This window comes from Drosophila arizonae, chromosome 2 (genome assembly GCF_054131065.1).
Source record: "Drosophila arizonae isolate 15081-1271.41 chromosome 2, UAZ_ARI_1.0, whole genome shotgun sequence".
Lineage (NCBI taxonomy): Eukaryota > Metazoa > Arthropoda > Insecta > Diptera > Drosophilidae > Drosophila > Drosophila arizonae.
The window spans coordinates 9,034,532-9,054,229 of NC_142922.1; the positions used below are offsets into that span (position 1 = coordinate 9,034,532).

The 19,698-nt window shown below is 41.8% G+C and overlaps 3 protein-coding genes across 8 annotated transcripts; 1 reads left to right on the forward strand and 2 right to left on the reverse strand.

Moving 5' to 3' along the window:
• Positions 1 to 765: 765 nt before the first annotated feature.
• On the reverse strand, positions 766 to 2,308 carry Zip99C (Zinc transporter Zip99C). Its single transcript, XM_018013697.2, has 5 exons — positions 2,098 to 2,308; positions 1,929 to 2,036; positions 1,450 to 1,860; positions 1,233 to 1,388; positions 766 to 1,179 (listed from the first exon to the last, which is right to left on the reverse strand). Exons 1-5 carry the CDS (start codon positions 2,306 to 2,308, stop codon positions 1,001 to 1,003), a joined length of 1,065 nt encoding a protein of 354 aa, XP_017869186.1. The 3' UTR covers positions 766 to 1,000.
• A 9-nt stretch (positions 2,309 to 2,317) lies between these two features.
• Positions 2,318 to 13,972, reverse strand: LOC108617792 (uncharacterized). 4 transcript variants are annotated; one of them, XM_089466348.1, is made up of 5 exons: positions 11,866 to 13,972; positions 11,333 to 11,766; positions 11,200 to 11,281; positions 11,034 to 11,146; positions 2,318 to 2,482 (listed from the first exon to the last, which is right to left on the reverse strand). In XM_089466348.1, the coding sequence occupies exons 1-5, from the start codon at positions 13,796 to 13,798 to the stop codon at positions 2,420 to 2,422; spliced, it is 2,625 nt and encodes an 874-aa protein (XP_089322474.1). In that variant the 5' UTR covers positions 13,799 to 13,972; the 3' UTR covers positions 2,318 to 2,419. The 4 variants fall into 4 exon arrangements, with proteins under 4 accessions (XP_089322474.1, XP_089322469.1, XP_017869072.1 ...); XM_089466343.1 differs by having other exon boundaries at positions 11,200 to 11,284; XM_018013583.2 differs by lacking the exon at positions 2,318 to 2,482 and adding an exon at positions 10,826 to 10,978.
• Positions 8,444 to 19,346, forward strand: LOC108617747 (RUN and FYVE domain-containing protein 2). 3 transcript variants are annotated; one of them, XM_018013516.2, is made up of 7 exons: positions 8,444 to 9,091; positions 9,177 to 10,207; positions 13,967 to 14,400; positions 14,463 to 14,713; positions 14,778 to 15,213; positions 17,740 to 17,837; positions 18,494 to 19,346. In XM_018013516.2, the coding sequence occupies exons 2-7, from the start codon at positions 9,190 to 9,192 to the stop codon at positions 19,146 to 19,148; spliced, it is 2,892 nt and encodes a 963-aa protein (XP_017869005.1). In that variant the 5' UTR covers positions 8,444 to 9,091; positions 9,177 to 9,189; the 3' UTR covers positions 19,149 to 19,346. The 3 variants fall into 3 exon arrangements, with proteins under 3 accessions (XP_017869005.1, XP_017869021.1, XP_017869028.1); XM_018013532.2 differs by having other exon boundaries at positions 8,445 to 9,091; positions 9,177 to 10,069; XM_018013539.2 differs by lacking the exons at positions 17,740 to 17,837; positions 18,494 to 19,346 and adding an exon at positions 15,991 to 16,577 and having other exon boundaries at positions 8,447 to 9,091.
• The last annotated feature ends 352 nt before the right edge of the window (positions 19,347 to 19,698 follow it).

Genomic DNA, 19,698 nt, shown 5'->3' on the forward strand with positions numbered 1-19,698 from the left:
CCAGATTGCTTTCATTTACATTTTTACAACTTCATTACTTAAAAGTATATTGGATTCTAGAGATAAAAGTTAGGTCTTTGTAACTATATAGAAAATATTCTGAAATATTGGATTTCTCATTTTAAAATTCAATGTTTGCTTAGTTTCGAATAGTTTTGATTAAAGCTAGCTTAGCGAATTAATACCTTTAGGAATATTTGAACAATATTTAATTTCGGTGTGACTTAATACTACTATTAGTGGATTATTAACGGGAATGTGATTTATGGATTTAGAACCTGATCAGCTTTAAGCTCTATAGAATTTTACAGTTTACAAGTTTGATATATTAGTAAAATTGAAACTATGCTAGAGAAACTTTTATAGGAACATCCCAGAAGTAATTGAATATCATTTTATTTTGAATCAATACACTTAGCTTTTAAAAGCTACTAAAACTACTAGTAGTATTTTTCAAAATATAAAATCGATTATCAGACGACACATCGCTTCATAATTGTGGCATATATTTTGGAATAGTTTTTATTGCAATCACATTTTCGAATGAAAATTCGTTGTCAACTACTTCTCTTGTTAGTCCATAAAACGGAAGACATTAATTTATATTGTAAGACGAAAATAAAAAACATTTTCAATTCATACTTAAATGAGATATATTTTTAAGGTATTTTTTTTTTCTTCACTTCCTTCTCTGCGAGCTGACTTCATACAGTGTGGTAGAAAAATATATTTATATATATACGTAATTAATAACAATAGTTCAAATATCATTCGTATTAGTTGGCTATAATTACATAACACAAGCAGGGCGACTCACAATGTCGTAAATCACGAAATCTACAACAAATATTCCATGTAATTTGTACTGCCAATGACAATTTTGGATTTGTTGCGGCCTAAAGGAAAATAACAAAACAATTTTGGAAGCAACAGTCAAATGCTGCTTATGCTGCTGCTGCTGTTGTTGTTGTTGTTGCTGCTGCTGTTTGGAGAACGGGGCTCAGTGCTCGAAGAGCATGGTCATGAGGGCCATCAAAGCAATGCCAAAGACCAGCGCCAGCAGCTGTTTGACAGACTCCTTGCGCTCATCCTCCTTCAAGAGATCTGGTAATACTGTAACCAATGAAATGTGCAGAAAACCGCCAGCGGTAAACGGCATGATCCAGGATGTGCGCGCCTCTATAAAATCACAGAAATTAGCTCAGCTTAAGTCAAGGTCTCCGGCTGCTTACCCATGGCCGAGGTGACGCCCGAACCGCCAATGGCCACCAGGGCGCCCAAGAGACCAGCACCAGCTGTCAGCAGCTGTGCGCGTGCCGCATCCCATCGACTGAAGCCGGAACGCAACAATATGGCAAAGTCGCCGACCTCGTGTGGAATTTCATGCACTGCAAATATAGAAACTGTTAGGCAATGCTGTGGATTGGGTACGCCGACTTGGATACTGACGCAGTATGGCAAAGGTAGCCAGCACTCCGTGCCTGAAGGAGACCAGGAAGGAGCCAGCGACCGCTAGGCCGTGTGTGAAATTGTCAATGGAATTGGCCAATAGATTCAGATAGCCGGCTACTTTCCTGGGCTGCTCCTTTGGCTCCTTGGTCTTCAGTTCGCGCTCACGAAAATGACACATTTTGTCCACATCCTCAATGTCGCAGGCACCGCAGCTATCCATGGTCTCGCCCTCTGGCAGCTTGCCACCATGACGCCGGAGCAGACAGTTGGCAATCTCCACGCATTTCGGTTGCGGATTCTGCTCATCGGCGTTCGTGTAGCCTGAGAAGATCTTCTCGACAATGGTAAAGATGAGTATGCCGGAGAGCACCCACAAGCCGGAGCGCAGTGATGGATGACTATCGTTATCTGTAGCAAGATAATTTTTAATAGCATTCAATTCGGATCATCTAGGGAATCCCAGAGATAAAACTCACTCTGATTATCGCCCTCCCAGGCCTCTGGCAGCAAGTGCAGAAATACATCACCCAAAAGTCCGCCCACTGCAAAGCTAAGCAACACACGCAAAAACTTTGACTCAGCAGCTATAAGATAGGAGATATATATAAATATATTTGCAGATATTGTGTAATTGCTCCTACTCACGATCTTTATAGCCGTCCTTAGTCATTTTTTCGTCTGTGGGTATTATAAGCAAGGGAAATATACCGCTGAGTCCAATCACTACTGAGCCGAGCAGTGAGAAGACCCAGGGTGTATATTCCAGATTCTTGATATATTCGGGCACATATTGATTGACCAGACTCGTGTAGATCACAGCAAAATGCTCGTTGAAGAAGCTGCTGCTGTCATTCATCTTGATGGATTTTGTTTGCTAATTTGATCACGTGGACTGCGCGTCCGCTTTCTCCTCTTCGATTCAGGGGCAGGTGGTCACCGTCTTTGGTATTTGACTTTTTGGGCTCAGTCAATGCCTTGTCATGTCCTCCAATTGCAATGCTTGAGCCAATCGTATTGTATGCCGTCTTAGCTGCAAAGCCCAACAAAAAATAGGTTCAAATATGAAATTTTTTTTAAAGGTATTATATAAACATTATGTTTAGGTGTTGAATTTTTTTTTTATGATTTCACACGAGAATTTTGGAGTATTACTGTGATAGCAGGATTACACATCAAGTTGAGTCAACGGCCCGCTCGCCTAGCAACCGCTCCGTTGGCTCCTTCACTGATATTAGATTGATATACAAATCCCCCCCATGGATAGCGTACAATGAACGTCACATCGATAAGCGTTTCTGGTGTAAGACTCAAGTATCACTCAGCTTAAATATGACCAGATAACTAGATAGCCGGGTGTAGAATGTGACAGCTGCCCATAAGTCGGGCGGCTCAAGAAAGATTTTGTCAACATTGTAAGGATTGTCATGGGGGAAAAAAAAGCACCACGACTTTAATTTGACCGTCGAAAATGACTTCTAACAATATTCTTTAGAACTTTAAGATTCGTTTTAATGTCTATTGATTATTAGAATATGAATGATCGTTACTTTAGTTATCGTAGTTATCTAAGCTTTATATAAAGTTTTGATATTCCAACTTAGATATTAAGTTATTATAATGTATAAAATGATTATTTTTGCAGATTGACCTTCAACGTTTGATAGTAAAGTTACTGCAAAGTCTTCCTCTTAAGCCACGAATGAGTATTATACAGTCGTTGACGCCTGACTGTAAATTCTTACTGGTTTACAGACTACGCTCGCATATATTTTTCATTATTTATGCAGAACACATCATAATATATCAAAACATTACATTAAACATTAACTTCACATTTATTGAAAATATGAAAAGCTCAAACAATTGTTTAGCTAATGTAAATATATTTTTTTACGAGCTTATCTGAACTTATAAATGTTAATAAAAGTGAGCAACAGCTGTTAAGTTTGAGTTCTAAGTTTCAGTTGATATTTTTCACTGCAAAACAAAATCACATATCAAACATCAGTGTATGAACACATACGTTACAAACTGCAAGATTAGGATTTGTAACTTCGATCTTTATAGTGCATACAATTTATATTATTGAGCAAACTAATTTGATTCACTAGAAAATCACGTCTTCTTTGCACATAGATAAACCTCAAGCCGTGTAATGCGATGCCTGCCCCAGGGGCAATACAAAACACGTTCGGCTCAAGGAATACGAGCTGTATGAGTGTAAACGCACACAAAGCACTCGATAATTGGCGAGCTCACTTTGAGGAGAGTCGCAAGCTAAAACCCTTTTCGGGAGAACACACAATCCGTACCGAAATCCTTAGTCGCGGGCAAGCAGAAGCAGACTGAACATGGGCGAAATATGGGCAAGAGTTCGTTACCACTTGGGAACGTACGCAGATAAAGCTCTCTGTGGGTGATTTACGACCCACATTTTGACTTTACTTGAGTCTTCTATATATATATGTATATATATGTGATTTGATGTGCGCAATGCAGCTTAAACTGTTCAAGCGATAAGATAGAATGGCAATACGAGCGTGTCGAAGATATAGACTCGATATAGACGACTTATGTGTGATTCGACCACAAAGCCCGTGTCCGAGCCGCAGCCGTAGTCGTAGTCGTAGTCGTAGGAGCAGCAGCAGCAGCTGGCTCCAAGTGTCAGTGTGTTGTCAACCGTGGATAAATCGCTGCAGAAACGTGTACAAATGGTGTCTGATTGATCACCCGCCGTTCGCCGAATGCTCTGGACACTTGAAAATATCACGTATTCGTTGACCAATGCCGCATTTAGGCATAGCAAATACATTTAAACGCTTTCGATTCAACAACAGCCAACTGGCAACTCTGCCGAGCAGCGCCATCAATGTCAACAGCATTAGCAGCGGCGTCGACAGCGACGGCGACGCTGACAGCGACTTCGTTAGTGTTTTGTTTTTGCTTATCAGCCAAAGTCAAGTAGTTAACTGTTTTTTGATTGTCTACTAGTTGTTATAGTCTCTACTATTAGAAAATTTTGAAATAAAGGTACACTCGTTTTCTTAACCAATATGTGACAAGAATAAGCAAGCTTCGCCGATCTCTGAATATTGAACTACTACCTAAAGAACTGAAGAAATTTTAATACAATTTTAAATTACTATTCATAAAAAAATGTATATTAAAAGAATTTTCCCATTACATATCTATAAATCCATATATATTATTAAGAATTTTCATACTACAGAGTAACTGCTAGTCGATCATTGCTAACATTCGCACGCCCAATTTTCTTGTGATTTATATGCTAATCAACGACGACGCACTTTGTTTGTTGGTAAATGCATTTGTTGTAGATAGTTAGCTAACTATTGGCTGCGGTTCCCTTATCAAAGAATAACCAAGTGCTATAAAAAGAAAAGCAATTAATTATCTGGAGAGAGAAATGTAAAACCGGACTAAGTGTTCCTTTGTTCCAAGGTTACCACAGTTTCTATTGTGAATAATTCTGCGAATGTGTAACGCATTTCAATAGACATATCAGACCACATAGTCTATAAATATATATTACTGCACTGGCCAATTAATATACAATATAACTGATTCATCACAGTGGAGTGGAGCTCATGTACATATGTATGTATATATAAGTCGTACCGATCGGGCTGTTATATACTATACGTAGTGGCAACGCGAACTATCATTCGAAATTTCTTCTGGAGTACGAAATAGTCCATGTATACATATATATAGATAGATATATATGGTTTTATATACACATACACACATGCATTTATTTAAAATAGTACAAAATAGTAGAACATTACATTACATATGTATCTCATTCGAAAGAAGCTGGGACTGTTGAAATTCATATTTGCATATTTGTTATGCTATCGAGCCATTTGTTTAAACAAGCTAACACGAAGAACAAGGTAAACTTGGTTAAGACCTGTATTTTGTTCTGCTGTTGGTTTTTATTTTCTATAGCTAAAGGCAAAAACTGTAGCACATACCCAACGAAAAAAAAAAAAAAAAATGAATACGAAATATACTGGGTAGGAGTACAATGCTTGATATCACAGTAACGACTTTATATTACGCACAAACAAAAACACATTTCAATTATAGAAATTGAAATTCACTGACACACATGTACATGCCTACAACTATATACATCTTTAAAGATATGGAGGACAAAAGCCTCAGATATTTAATGTATGTGTGTTTGTAGATTTGCCTCTCGACACAAATTTACGAAATATCGCGCCGCCGGCTACGTTCGCCGGTGCTTTGAACTTGATTTGCGGCATCCGTGTATCTGTATATACATACATACGTGTATATATTTATATACATATGTATATATTTTCGTTTGTGTATTTGTTTATCTTTCACCTCAAACACAATACCATGCGCTCTGGCACTCACTTGACTTGCGGCTAATGCGGAAATTTATGCTCCCAGCTTTAGAAATTCGTTTTTGCTTTATTTATTCGCGCGTCTTATCGCGCCAGCGACTTGGTTCGTTCTGACGGCTGTGGCGCGATGCCTGGGCTTTTAAATATCCCAGCAGCGGACTGTGAAACAGTTACAGAATTCTATTTGGAACCCCCAACTTTAAGCTATGGAGCAGACACTGTCAGACAGATGATTCAATTACAATCGACTTGTTCTTGTTGTTGTTGTATTGAATTTTATTGAGCTTTTAAATGGCGCAGATTATTTTGCGCGCTGCACTAAACTTTTAGCCAGAGACAGCAACCGACTGCCAGAGAGAAAAAGACTCAGACACAGGCATTAAGAGAGCCAGATGTGCTATAAAATAACAAGCATAAACAGGTTATCAATGATAGTACACCCTAAGATGATTTATAATGTTTCTAAATTGAGCTCTACAGTTGCTAAATTTTTAGAAAGGGTTTGTAATATAGTATATGTATGTAGACTGATTATCAAGAAGCCGAGTTTTTTAATGATTGCATTTTGCAAGACAAAAGAGAGAACGTAATGCTGATAAGATTTTACCCGTTCATCAAGATCTATTAAGATCATAGGTCCAACGAAATGTTTCTTGCTCTAATCAATAAATAAGTTACCGAAAACGGCTTTTCTATTAACAACTATTACAAATCCATGCATATACAGAAAGCAACGATGTTTCCTCAGTGATATGCATGTCAACTTGTAACTACTTAAAGTAAATAGTCAAAAACTGTTATACTATACTAGACTATGTGTCATAATGTCGAACGGAAGAAATGATTTGATCACAGGTTATTAGCACTTCAGTATGTACACAGACACAAAAGCAAACACATATGTATGTGCTTGCAAAAACAAAAACAACAATGAGTGACAATATGATAAGAGCAAGACCGTGTGAGTGGATCAGCTGTGCCCAGAGCGTGGGTGAGAACGATGCAGCGAGTTCAAGGCAGTGAGAGTTGGCATCGTTGAGAGCAAAAGTGGAGAAACATGGCGTCGATTAGCGCGCTCTCTTACATTCATGTCATATGTGCATTCACACACACACTCATAGTGATACATGTATATATGTACATGTATATACAAATGGTTATGCATAACAACGAGTTGTGAAATTTGAAGTATTTTACATTTATTCACAAAATCATGAAACAATATATTTTATTTGCAAGCAGGTTTTAGAGTATTAACGGCGCAATAGCGACGAATAACCTGTTTATCACACATCAATCTTACTGTTACGATTGTTGTAGATGTTGTGCGTGTTATCGCCTTGATTATGGTCAACAAAACAATTCGGCCATATTTGAGTGGCACTCACTGCACAGATTCTCAATTAATTTAGTGCTGTTTGCAAAAATAAACAAATATGGCCGTAGCTCTGACGTTATCGAAACTTCAGACTGCAAACACACAAACGTATCCATATATATTTTGTATGTTTTGTGGGTGTAGGTTAGTTACACTTCCGCCTTACCGTGCTGGTTGTTTTATTGATTGCAGTTTACACTATCGCAGTGGTTGCGTTATTCCACTGTATTATATTAACAAACGAAATTTTTGCTTAACATTTGATCGTCGGAACTTCTCTGTTGTTTTTTATTCTAGGTAAATGCGATAAATATGCTTAATGCGCAGTATCGATCTTTGAATGACGCTGTTATTGTCCGGCCACTAATCTGCACTGAGACTGAGTAACGGGACGTTTATTCGAGATGCTTACAAGTTTAAAGTTACTTTGTTATGTGTAACACTTTATAAACGATTTATTGGGGTTTGGATCGAGTTGAAATTTCTGAGAATTGTTATCAAGCCCCGTTAGTGCGTAGCTGACTGTTACAGCTGAAATGAAACAGGTACGGGTAAGATACGTGCTTTTGTTTTGTTTTGGGCCGTGCGAAAAAACAAACATGGCTGCAGAGCACAGCTGTTTGCAGATAAGCACAATATATCGATAGCAAAAACTGCGATAGTTGACATTTTCTTGGTGCAAGCGGTCACACTATTGGTGTAGCATGCAACAGCTGTTGCAGTTGTTCCACTTTGGCTGTCGCGCTTTGTTTATGTTTTTTTTTAGTGTGAAATAAATAATAATAAAACGAAAATACCACTTTCCGCCATTCTTAATTAGCTGAAAATTATTTGGTGTGTGTGTTGGCATATGAAATAGTGTGCAGTGCAATGAGTACAGACGATTTATTGGTGCGTCATGAAAAAAGCGACGATTCAACGTCAACATCAACGTCGCCACCGACGCCAACGCCAACGCCTGTGCCCAGCTCCTCATTGAGTCGCCTGCGTAACACATTCCGCCGTACCGAAAGCATCTCTAATCATATTATTAACCAGATATCTACGCAATTCTCAAATGCCGCTGCTGCAGCGGCCGCCTCAGAGATTATAGATGGCACAACCACATACCCTGAGATGCCACAAACTGTGGCTACAGTCTCCAACACGCCAACAGCAAGTACGCAGCCCAAGCGCAAAAAGCCCGGTGAGTGCACTTAATGTATACTACAGTGAAAAGTAGCAGGAGTGAACAGCTCAACTGTTTTCCCTTATCACAAACAAATACATATCTTCCGTTAGACCAAAGCCTGAAAGCATGAATCAGAGTGTATATACGGCGAAAACTTTTAAAGCATTGATTAAAAGGCTTTTCCTTACAAATTCATTAACACTTTTTTCACAGAGAAATTCGTTATAAATAAAATATTTTATATTGTACTTACATTAAAATAAAATCATTCAATATTTATTTACTTTTCATATTTGAACTAATACTATATGAGTTATAATAAACATTAAAAAGTGTTTAGCTTTAAGATAGTGTTCACTGTACTTACTTGTTTATAACGCGAGTCATATGATTTTAAAAATATGCCAAAGTTTGAACCTTGAACCACCCTAACGAAAGCTCCTGAAAAGCTGCACTGCTAATACCCAGTTGACAAATCAATAGAAGCTTTCGCTTCAGTCTTAGTCAACGCAACAACAGGATAACTGAAAGCAGCGTCTTAAAAGACTACCAACTTCAACTTTATTATTATTTACTACGTTTTATTAAGTATATATTTATATAATAATAAATATATAAAGTGCTTGTTAACGAACTGTGCTAAGCAACTGCTGAAAACCCTCAAGCCGAACTCAGCAACTTTTTCACGTATGTTGTGTGCCGCAAGCTTTTTGCATGTATTGTACAATGCGCTCATTTTTGGCTATCTATTTTTATGTGGGCACTTGTGAAGTAAGTGCAACGCCATGCGTGGACTAGTCGAGGAGACAAAGAAGTCAAAGCTTGGCACCACCAACACCACTACCAACAACAACAACAACAATAACAACAACAGTAGCAGCAGCAGCATGGGAAGTCGTGGCAAGGCTGCGCTAACCAGCGCCAGCTCATCGCGACCCTTGAAGGGTGGTGGGACTAAAACGCCCACAACAACAACAGCAGCAGCAGTAGCAACAACAGCAGCAGCCACCGGTGTTGCAGCCAAGAAATTGCCACAAGTCGGCGCAAAGTCCAAGGCAGCTGCAACAGCAACCACCAGCAGTAGCAGCACAGCGGGTAGCTCCGGCGCTAAGCCAGGCATGGCAAAAGCAGTTAAGGCTTCGAATCCAACCCCACAAGCGTCGCAGATAGCAACAGTGGCTGTTGCAGCCGCAACCGCAACCGCACCTGCATCTGCAACACCCCAACAGGCGCCGATGCAGCCGTACAACAACAACAGCAGCAGCAGCAGCAACAACAGCAACAGCAGCACCACAATTACCTTGCCAAAGGCATCGCATGCGAATACTAGTGAGGAGCTGGCCGGTGGCGTCCAGGACACCATATATCTTTGCAATTTTCGCGTCTCTGTGGATGGGGAATGGCTGTGCCTCAAGGAGCTGCAGGACATCGATGTGGCCAACGGACAGAAGACTGTTGGTGGTGGCGCAGCTCTGCTAAATACTGCAGCATCAGCTGCTGGCGTTGGCGGTGGCGGTGGTAATGGTGGTGTGACTGGAGTTGGTGGTGCGGGTCATGTGCAACATCGCACGCAATCGCAGCAGCAGCATCATCAATTCGGGCAGCGTAACAGCAAACGCTTTTCGGGCCTATCGACGGGCAGCGCGGGAGGATTCGAGGATAACGGTATTATGGCAATTGAAAATCTAATCGGTCGTCGTCTGTGCGACGTTGTCGGCTCAAATGCACTTGCAACCGCACCGCAACAGCACCACAAAAATGTGGGCCTCATCGGTGGCACGTTAGCTGAGTGGTCGCATCTCTGTAGGTTGCTTCTTGCCGTCTCTATCTCTCTCACACACACACACACTCACCTACTCTATCTCTCTCTCTTAAAAATCTTTCGGTCTTTCTCTCTCTGAGTTGATTTACAAGCGTTATAGTTTCTGTTATGTTAACTTTGTAGTTGTGTAGCTGTTATGTTAAGTTTTCTGTTATGTTCAACATATGTATGTTAATTGTTCGCTGCTACGCCTATCCTATTGAGTAGAAGTGACTGGACTAACTAAATAACGGCAAATTTAAATGCTTAACCATAGCAGCATTGGCTTGCTAGGTTGACTGTGCCTCAATTTTGATTGGGTATTAAAAGCTGAACATGCAATATTAAATATTAGCCCTCATGTTTACATCTAACATTTCTTCTCATCCAGTTATCACTGTACTTTGACACTTTTCCTACTGTAAACTCACTAAGCATAAGCGTAGCACTAGCTAATCTTGATTTGGCATGCATTATTGCATTATTATATTACACTCTTGCTTTGCACTCGCTATTGTCTGGGCCACGTCGAGTGGGCTGACTGGCTGGCCGACCGTCTAGCCCCAATCTTGGATCTCGTCTCGTAACTAGCAGCATGGCATCGTCGACTCGAACGTGCATTGAACTTAAATAAGTAAATATATTTGTAGAAAAATAATGAAACACATTGGCGCAAAGGAAAAACGGTCGACAGTCGACAGGCGCCAGGCAAATGCTCTTTACTTGCTGTCATCGTCGTAGGTCGTTTCCCAGCTGGCACCGTTTTTGGATGACTGTTTAGAAATTGGGTGTAAGATTTCGCATAACCACGTCTCAATCGGGACTTACCTCGCCCACCGAAGAAGAAGGTGTTTGAGACTTGACTTCCACACTTTCAGTCTGCGCTTCGAGTCTATTAGCCGTCGCACTACTCGGCTCGACTTTAGGGTTGAAGAGGTTCTCTGTAATGGATGACTTCAACTTTGGGTATCATTTAATATCTCTCGCCACTTACCTGAAGCTTTCTTTTCACTGTACAGTTCTTTTTCATGCACACTCTCTCTTCTTTGGCTCGTTCTGCTCCCGCTGGGTCGTATCTGCTTTTGGGTGGAATTAGTTCGATTTTCTTTGAGTTGCTAACTACTTACTTCCTTCTCTTTTATCCTCTCTCGTGTTCTCTCTCTCGCGATCTCTGGCTCGATATCTACAACTCTGTCTCTCTCTTGGCTGTAGGCCAGCCCGCCCTTTTGTCTTTTATGCTTAGACTTGTTTAGGCGTTCGTCTGTTGTTTCCATTTTCGACACCGAGTCCAGCTGACTCGACATCTTTTTCTGTTTGTGTTCTCTGTGCTTTTTGGACTTATCATTTTGCAACTCTTCTTTCTGCTCTTCACTTCGGTCCCGATCTCTTTCACGCAGCAGATGTTGGCTTGGCTGTTTGCTGGCGACTTTGGAGTGTTTCTTCTCCGATAGGCCGTAAAAGGTATTGTGTTTCTCTCGATTCGACTTGATGGGTAGAAACTTTCTTGGAAATTGGCAAACTAACGACGATGTCGAAGAAGAATCACTGCGATAAAAATTACCTGAAGTGTGGATAGAATAATATTCAGATTAATTGCTTATTTTATCAGAAAGTTTTTTAAAAGGCAGATTCTCTACTTAATTAGATTAGATGAACTTACCATCGTCCGTTCCACGTATTTGATTTTCCATGTCATTTAGGTTCCTTGGACCCCGTTGATTGCTCATCACGCTCATGCCAGGAGTCATATTGGAGCCTCTAAGAGTAGTAGTCATAACAAGGGACTTTTTAGCAACTTTATCTGCGCCTCTCCTAAAAATTGAACTCCAGGTACTCTGCTTAGAATCATTCTTAATGGGTGGAGTTTCGTAAAAGGGTTCGACAGGCTTTTCGGTGGACTCTTTAATGATGACAGGCGGGTTGAATTCCTTTTTAACGTTTGGCTTACTTCGACTCTTGTGCAGGCAGCAACAGATAAGCAACAGTAGCAGCAGGAAGATCAGCGCCAGAAAGGCTGCCACATAGCCCACATAGTTCTCGTCGTCGCAATCGATGCATTCCTCGCCCTCTGGATTCTTATCCGTTTTGACAAACTGCATATCCGCACTGCTTTCGTTCTGATGTTGGCGCGGCGTGCGAGTCTGTTTGCGCCTTGCCGGCGTGTTCTTCGGCCTATTTTGGCCTCTGACATTGCTATTCTTATTGCTTTTATTTTTAGGCTTTTTGCTTTTATCCGCCGAGTCGTGCGCCTCTTCTTCGGGCAGAGTTTCGTAGTCCTTCAAGTCGCCTAAGTCCGGCAATTGCTCGTCCTCCTGCGAGGAGTGATCGTCTGCAGAGGTAGGGCAGGTCAGTGCCTCATAGACTTGCAGGACACCGCCTAGACCCGGATAGAACAACTCATCCCGGTAGTGCAGCTGCAGATTCTCACGTATCCAAATTCTTAATTTCTGATTGTAAACCTTTGGACTCATTCCCTGGAATCGGTAGCAACTGTTTACTGTCTTGTAGAACTTGACCAAGATGGAAGCGCTGTCCGGTGAGCGCAGATTGTAAATGCGTCGATGCTTGAAGGGCAAAAAGATATTGGTCAAGTAGCCATTGTTATCCTCCACCTCAAGGTGCGGCAATGGCACAATCATCATCTCGTTCTGCGCATCATCATTGGCACATCCATGATCCAGCAGAGCACAGTTGGAGGCGTCCATCTCCGTGCTCTGCGAATTGTTCAGCTTGATGGGCTTAATGTGAACGTTCTTTAGCCGGGCGAGTATGTCCTGCTCGGGCATCTTCCAGCCGTTGCCGTTGGTGTTGAGCACCGTCAGACACTCGCGGTAGAGCGCCACCAGACGCTGCACAGTGCACAGCTTGAGGCGGCCAGCATAGTAGGACACCTGTGCCACCGGCACCATGTAGTACCTCAGATATCCACCCAAAGCATCGTAGAAGGCGCGCTGCATCAGGCGACGCGACTCTATATCCGACACTTGCTTGAGAACGTGATTGACGGTATTGAAGTACTTCATCAAGGTATAGACAACGCTATCGGCGATCAGGGTATTCGGATAGAACTTGGGCACCAGCAGCTCAAAGTCTCGGCGTGCCGATATAAGTGCTATATCCTCTGTAGAAAAGCAATGCTTGGGATACCCGCCAAACAGATTGCTGCCCATGAAGTGCTCCAACCCACTCTCGCATTTCTGGACGACGTTGCTATCGCACTGTTGTTGTGGCAGGGACGACGATGTCGACGGAGGCTGCACTTGCTCCTCCGGTTCCAAGTCGACAGCGGCCTCTGTGTGCTGGGGCGAGGCAGCTGCATAATATGTGGCTCGGATGCGATCCTCAATGCTGCGCAATCGGTCATTCTTCTCAAACGGATTGTCCTTGAGCCGTCCCACCTTGTCCTGGCCCAAGTCATCATTGGTGTTCAGCTTATTTCTGTACTGATGCAGCTCCGAGCTGAGCATCGATTGCAGCGTCAGCTCGTTCTGAAAATCATTCGGCACCTCCAGCGTGGACAGATCGATGCTGTAGATGGGACAACCGCCGGGCGCCAGGAGCAACAGCAACGAGAACAGCACACAAATGTTCATAATAATAATTTCCTTATTGAGTTTTCACATTGTTTTTTTTTTTCCTCTGAAACTTAATGCGAAGGCACGTGAAGCATTTCGGAGTGTAGCTAGCAGTAATTCAGCCAATCAGCGACAGAACGTAAAGAGCTGAGACTAAAGCCCAACTCTCGGACTCTTCCCTTGCAGCACGCGACACGGCCGAGATTGAGCGCAGCAATTTGGTCAACATCTGCAAACTGGTGGTGAAGGAGCTGCTGGAGCAATCTTTGCGGTATGGCCGCATGCTCGACTCGGACCATTTGCCGCTGCAGCATTTCTTCATTGTCATCGAGCATGTGCTGGGCCATGGCCTGCGACCCAAGAAGGGTCTGTTGGGGCCGCGCAAAGAGCTGTGGGATCTGCTGCAAAGCGTCGAAAACTATTGCCCCGAGGCGCAAGATATTACGGCCAGTGTTCGGGACTTGCCCACGGTGCGCACACACATAGGACGGGCAAGGGCCTGGCTGCGCATTGCCCTGATGCAAAAGAAGCTATCCGATTACCTGCAGGCGCTGATCGAGCATCGCGAGGACTCACTGTTCGAATACTACGAGCCGCACGCTCTGATGATGAGCGACGAGGTGGGTTTCGCTCCGTGGCATTCTGCTCTGCCTGCTGACTCCTGCAACCCATTGCCTTTTAGATTGTTGTCATAATGGGCATCCTGGTGGGCCTGAACGTCATCGATTGCAATCTGTGCGTCAAGGAGGAGGATCTCGACTCGCAACAGGGCGTCATTGACTTTTCGCTATATCTACGCTCCAGCTCTCGCAATGCTGAGGTTAATGAGGAGTCTAATGCGCCAGTCGCTCAACTAGATGACGCCGGACAGGGCAATATGATTGCCGTGCTGGACCAGAAGAACTATATCGAGGAGCTCAATCGGCATTTGAAGTGCGTTGGCCGCAGCTCAAATAGTTCTGCTCAAGAAGTTTCTCAAGCGTTCATCTTTTCACAGCGCCACTGTGGGCAACCTGCAGGCCAAGGTCGAGTCCCTGACCACCACCAATGCCCTAATGAAGGAGGATCTGGCCATAGCGCGCAACAGTTTGCTCGCCCTGCAGGCCGAGAATCAAGCCATGCGTCAGTCGGCCAGCCAACAGGCGGCTATAAATCAGTCGGACAACAGCTCCACAGGCAGTGGCAGCGATAAGGACAAGGACAAAGAGAAGGACAAAGTAGATGGCCTCAACACGCAGCTGGCGGAGGAGCGCAAGCGCTGTGCCGAGCTAGAAAAGGAGCTCAATTTGCAGATCTCGCTCAAGGCGGAGTCCGATATGGCCATGAAGTTGCTGGAGAAGGACATTCACGAGAAGCAGGACACGATTGTCTCGCTGCGTCGTCAGCTGGACGACATTAAGCAAATCAATCTGGAGATGTATCGCAAGCTGCAGGTGCGTATGGACAAGGACAGACGATGGACACAGCCAGAGATGGTCGCGTGTGAGAAAGTAAGGGAAGCACTTTTAGGGAGTTACATTGTATTGAAATAGGGTGAGGAGGAGGAGTGGAAGTAAATGCAGACTTAGCCATGCAAGCAGGCAATATTACGTATAGACATTAATGATTAATAACAAGGATCAAGGATATCGAATGAAAAGTAAACTCAAGGGAAAATATGTATACTTTGAAGCGGGATAAACGACTTGGTTCTATCAGGCTTTATAGCCCACATTGACTACATCAGAAGAACTTAAACTTGTATGAGATGTTAAACGGGATAAATCTATTCTAACTTGATATGATGACGATACTCGTTGGGTTAACTTATCATTATGTACGGTGCCCCAAATTGCTTATCCAACAGGGAAACTCAATTCTAACTTGATGTGTTTATGATCTCTTTGGGGTAACCTATCCCGTTTTAGGGCTTCCCAAATTTCTTTCTCGCGACCATCTCACCAGCTAAACACAAACACACATACGTACACATAAGAAACATCCTCATTCATCTCACATTCATTAAGCTAAATTCATTTGGTCGACAGTCATTCGTTTCTTTTTGTATTTTTCTTCGGTTTTGAAATGTAAAAATTCAGTAATTCAATTCATACTCCCTCAATCGTAATGTGGCTGTTGATAAGACGCACAAATCAAATCAAATTGAATCAAATCAAATCAAATCAAATCAGATAATATCCCGTACTCCAACCCGTTTGAAATTCAATTAGGAATGTGAAGATGAACTCACACAGAAGGGCGAGATGGTCTCTCGTTTGCAAACGAAAGCCTCACAAATTGGTAACATTTTACAATCGCTAGAAAAGAAATACGAGTCCAAGCTCGTCGACCAGCAACAGGTGAGCGCCAGCTGTGGCGGCGATCGATCGCCCAACACGCGTCGCCAGCAGAATCTACAGAAGTTCGAGGCACTCACCAAGAAGCACAAACAGGACACCGGGCCGCCCATGAAGCGACTGCACCTCAAGATGGACGGCATACCGCCTTTCAATCCCAACAACTATCGCAAGTCGCCGGCGGGTTCTGCATCGCTGCAATCGCAACCGGATCAATCAACAGCCAAGACGCCAACCTCTGCCAAATCCCTGAACGATGAGCTGGCCGAGGCGGCGGCTGCAGTCACTCAGCACTTCAAGGGCGGGGGCGATGGCTCACGCAGCGACTACGCCTTGTCCCGGGAACAGGAGGCAACAGGACAAGGCGACGACTAGACAAGCGACAAACTACAGTTTATTTAATTGTTAAGAAGGCATTTACTTAATATACTCGTACTACAGTGATCGCTCGCTAAACCAAACAGTGCAATTCGATTCGGCTCGAAAAACGATTTTATTTTTTAAGATTTTAACTGAGGATGGCTCTTACATATGATTTAAGAATTGATAATCCTCTGTGACTCTAAACTGCAATATTATAAAAATAAGTTGTAATGTATAATATGTAATTCATATACTTTGACTGATTCATTGACTAATGATCTCCGCTATTTATATATTTCTACATTATTTCTACAGATCCTGACAGATTGATTGAGTGACTGACTAATGACCAACAATAAGCTGGAAGAGTCAAAAATCATTTCAGCAATTTACTAAAAGATCTCTCAACTTATAACTCAATTGCAATTTATTATTGATTGATTGACTGATTGATATCCTACGCTAAGACTCTTTTCTTATGTCTGCTTTAGTATGCTTTTAATATGTTCCAATTAACGAGCGATCACTGTATTCAATTTATTGTATGCTAGGCAGGTGGACAACTAGAAACCATTCAAGAACTAAATGTTGAGCTCTACAAGTCCCAAAAATATATAAATATACAAATAAGTAGAGTTGTTAACCTAACTGTAACTCAAAGTGCAACGGCTTAACAATATGTTTATATTTTAGAAGGAATATAAAATGTATGTTGCCTTTAGTACTAGTACTATATATATAAATATATATAGTAACAAAGTCATATGTTATAGATATATATAAACCTATAATACATAGTGCTAACAAGTTGTTGAAGATTCTGCAAATTATAATCTATTAGCTGAATGCCCCAAGCCCCCTCTTAAGTATTCCAAGCATTCCCAATTGCATCGTGATGTATAGAGCTGACTTATTACATATAGTATATGAAATATATTCAAACGATATGCATATAAATACTCTCTAAATGCTTTAAATTTAATTTAAATATACTGAAAATCAAGTCTATCTAGTCAAATAACAATGTAATTATATAAATATGTATGTATGTATCAATACATGTTAATGGGACTACATATACACACATACAAATCCACACAAACACACGCTAATACATATATATATATATACAAAGAAAATAAAACTTATCCTAACTGAAGCCTTTCATTTCGTACTAACCCAAATATAATCGCATTATATGACGAACGTCTTGGAAGAACTGGTACAAAAGATTCTTGCCTTTTTTGTCTTTATCAACAGGATTGCAATGCCTCGCTGACCCACAAAACGGAGCTAATGAGTAAACTAGAGTGCCAAAAGGAAGATATGGCCAGCACAATTGAACAATTAGAGAAAAAGTAAGAACTGAATCGAGTTTGTTGATAGATGATACATGAATTGGAAAATGTTGCATTGATTGAAGCTTTATAGAGGAGATAGAAAGACAATAATTGAGTTGACCTAATGATCATGATATTTGGGAATAATTTGACATACGTGTTTCGCTGAATAAAAAATATGAGCTGTCTTTGTCACGTTCGATTGTGATTATAGGGGTCAAATCAGAGTGCAATCTGCTTTTTCTGAGCTTGATTAATATAACAATTAAAATATATGTACTTTTCTAACTTTCATAATATAACTTGTTCTTGGACGCAAAAGCTTTACTCGATGATTTAGAGACATGCTTTTGCTTGCATGAAAAGAGATAGAACAGAGATAAGCATAATGACTTGAGAGCTGATCATGAACTAGACTGTATTTATGTATATAGTTATATCGGCTCTATATTCTATATTTCCTAGCAATATTTTTAAAAGTGTATCAAAGTTGTTAGTAAATCGTTTTATAGTGAGGTACTTATTTAAAAGATATTAAACTTTAAAAATGTAGAAAAATTCAAATAAACTAGATCAACAAGTTTTCAGACTACCCTCGTACTATACATTCTCGACCATAAGCATACGCCCCTTAATATGAACGGCATTAAAAATTTTAATTTTGCTATCCGCAGATGGACTAATGATAAGAGCAACTTGGGCGAGATATTGAAGACCACCTCTCAAACGCTGTCCACGCAGGTGAGCGCTTGCGAAGAACGTGCGGCACGGGCAGAGGCTGAGACGCGCATTGAGCGGGAGTGGCGCGTATCCTTGCAGGAAAAGGAGCTGAAGCTGAAGGAGAAGATAGCGACGCTGCAGATGTGCGTGAAGGAGCTCAATGAGGAGAGGCAGAAGAACGAGAAGCTGAAGCTGGACTTGGAGAAGGTGCGCGCCCAATGGTCGGAAGCGCAGACAACGCTCGAGGAGCTGGGCATACAGCTGAGCGTTAGTAAGCTGAAAATATCAGAGTTCCAGGACAACGAACGACGTCAACTGCGGCAGCAGCAGCAGCTGCTCTCTGGCTCGTCGCAGTCGTTGCAGCAGACGCTGCCGGAGAATCCAGTCAGCTCACCGGGCATATGGGCGCCCGATTCCATTGCCACTCACTGCACGGCCTGCACCAGGGAGTTCAATTTGACGCGCCGGAAGCATCATTGTCGTAGCTGCGGCGAGATCTTCTGCAAGGCCTGCTCCGAGCATACCCTGCCTTTGCTCAACGCACAGGGTCAACCCGGCCGGCCGGTGCGTGTGTGCAATGCGTGCTATACGGCTACCTCTGGCAAGTGATCCACAACGAAGCTCATTTCCATATATAATATTAAACAATTGTAAGCTATTTACGTATAGTTTGTTATAAACAAATATTGTTCATCGTCAGTTTTTTTGGTAAACAGCGCTTGCGTGTTTGCAATAAATGTATTTTTATATTCCTATCATTTGAGATGAAGCCTTATTAAGTGTTAAATAAATGCACACAATACATTACATGTTTTTATTTGAATTTTCGAAACAGGTTTTGTCTCTGTTAACTTAACAGCAGTTGACTGGTCACCTTGCATTTAGGTATTTTTGTGGTATTTATTGTGTTATCGATAGTCGATAAGCTGTTGCAATTGATGACAATGCAGCCCTTTGGATTGGCGGTAAAATTTAAAATTTGCATTGGGTATTTGTCAAAGTCCCATTTTTTATCTGCACATTATCGTATAAAAATAAAATATTAAAAGAGTATGTGGTTTTAAAATATCTTCCTAAACAAATTCATTGCACAATCTCTATTCGATATTTCCTAACAATACTGATTGTACACCTGTTCTTAAGCAGCTCAGTACCCGTT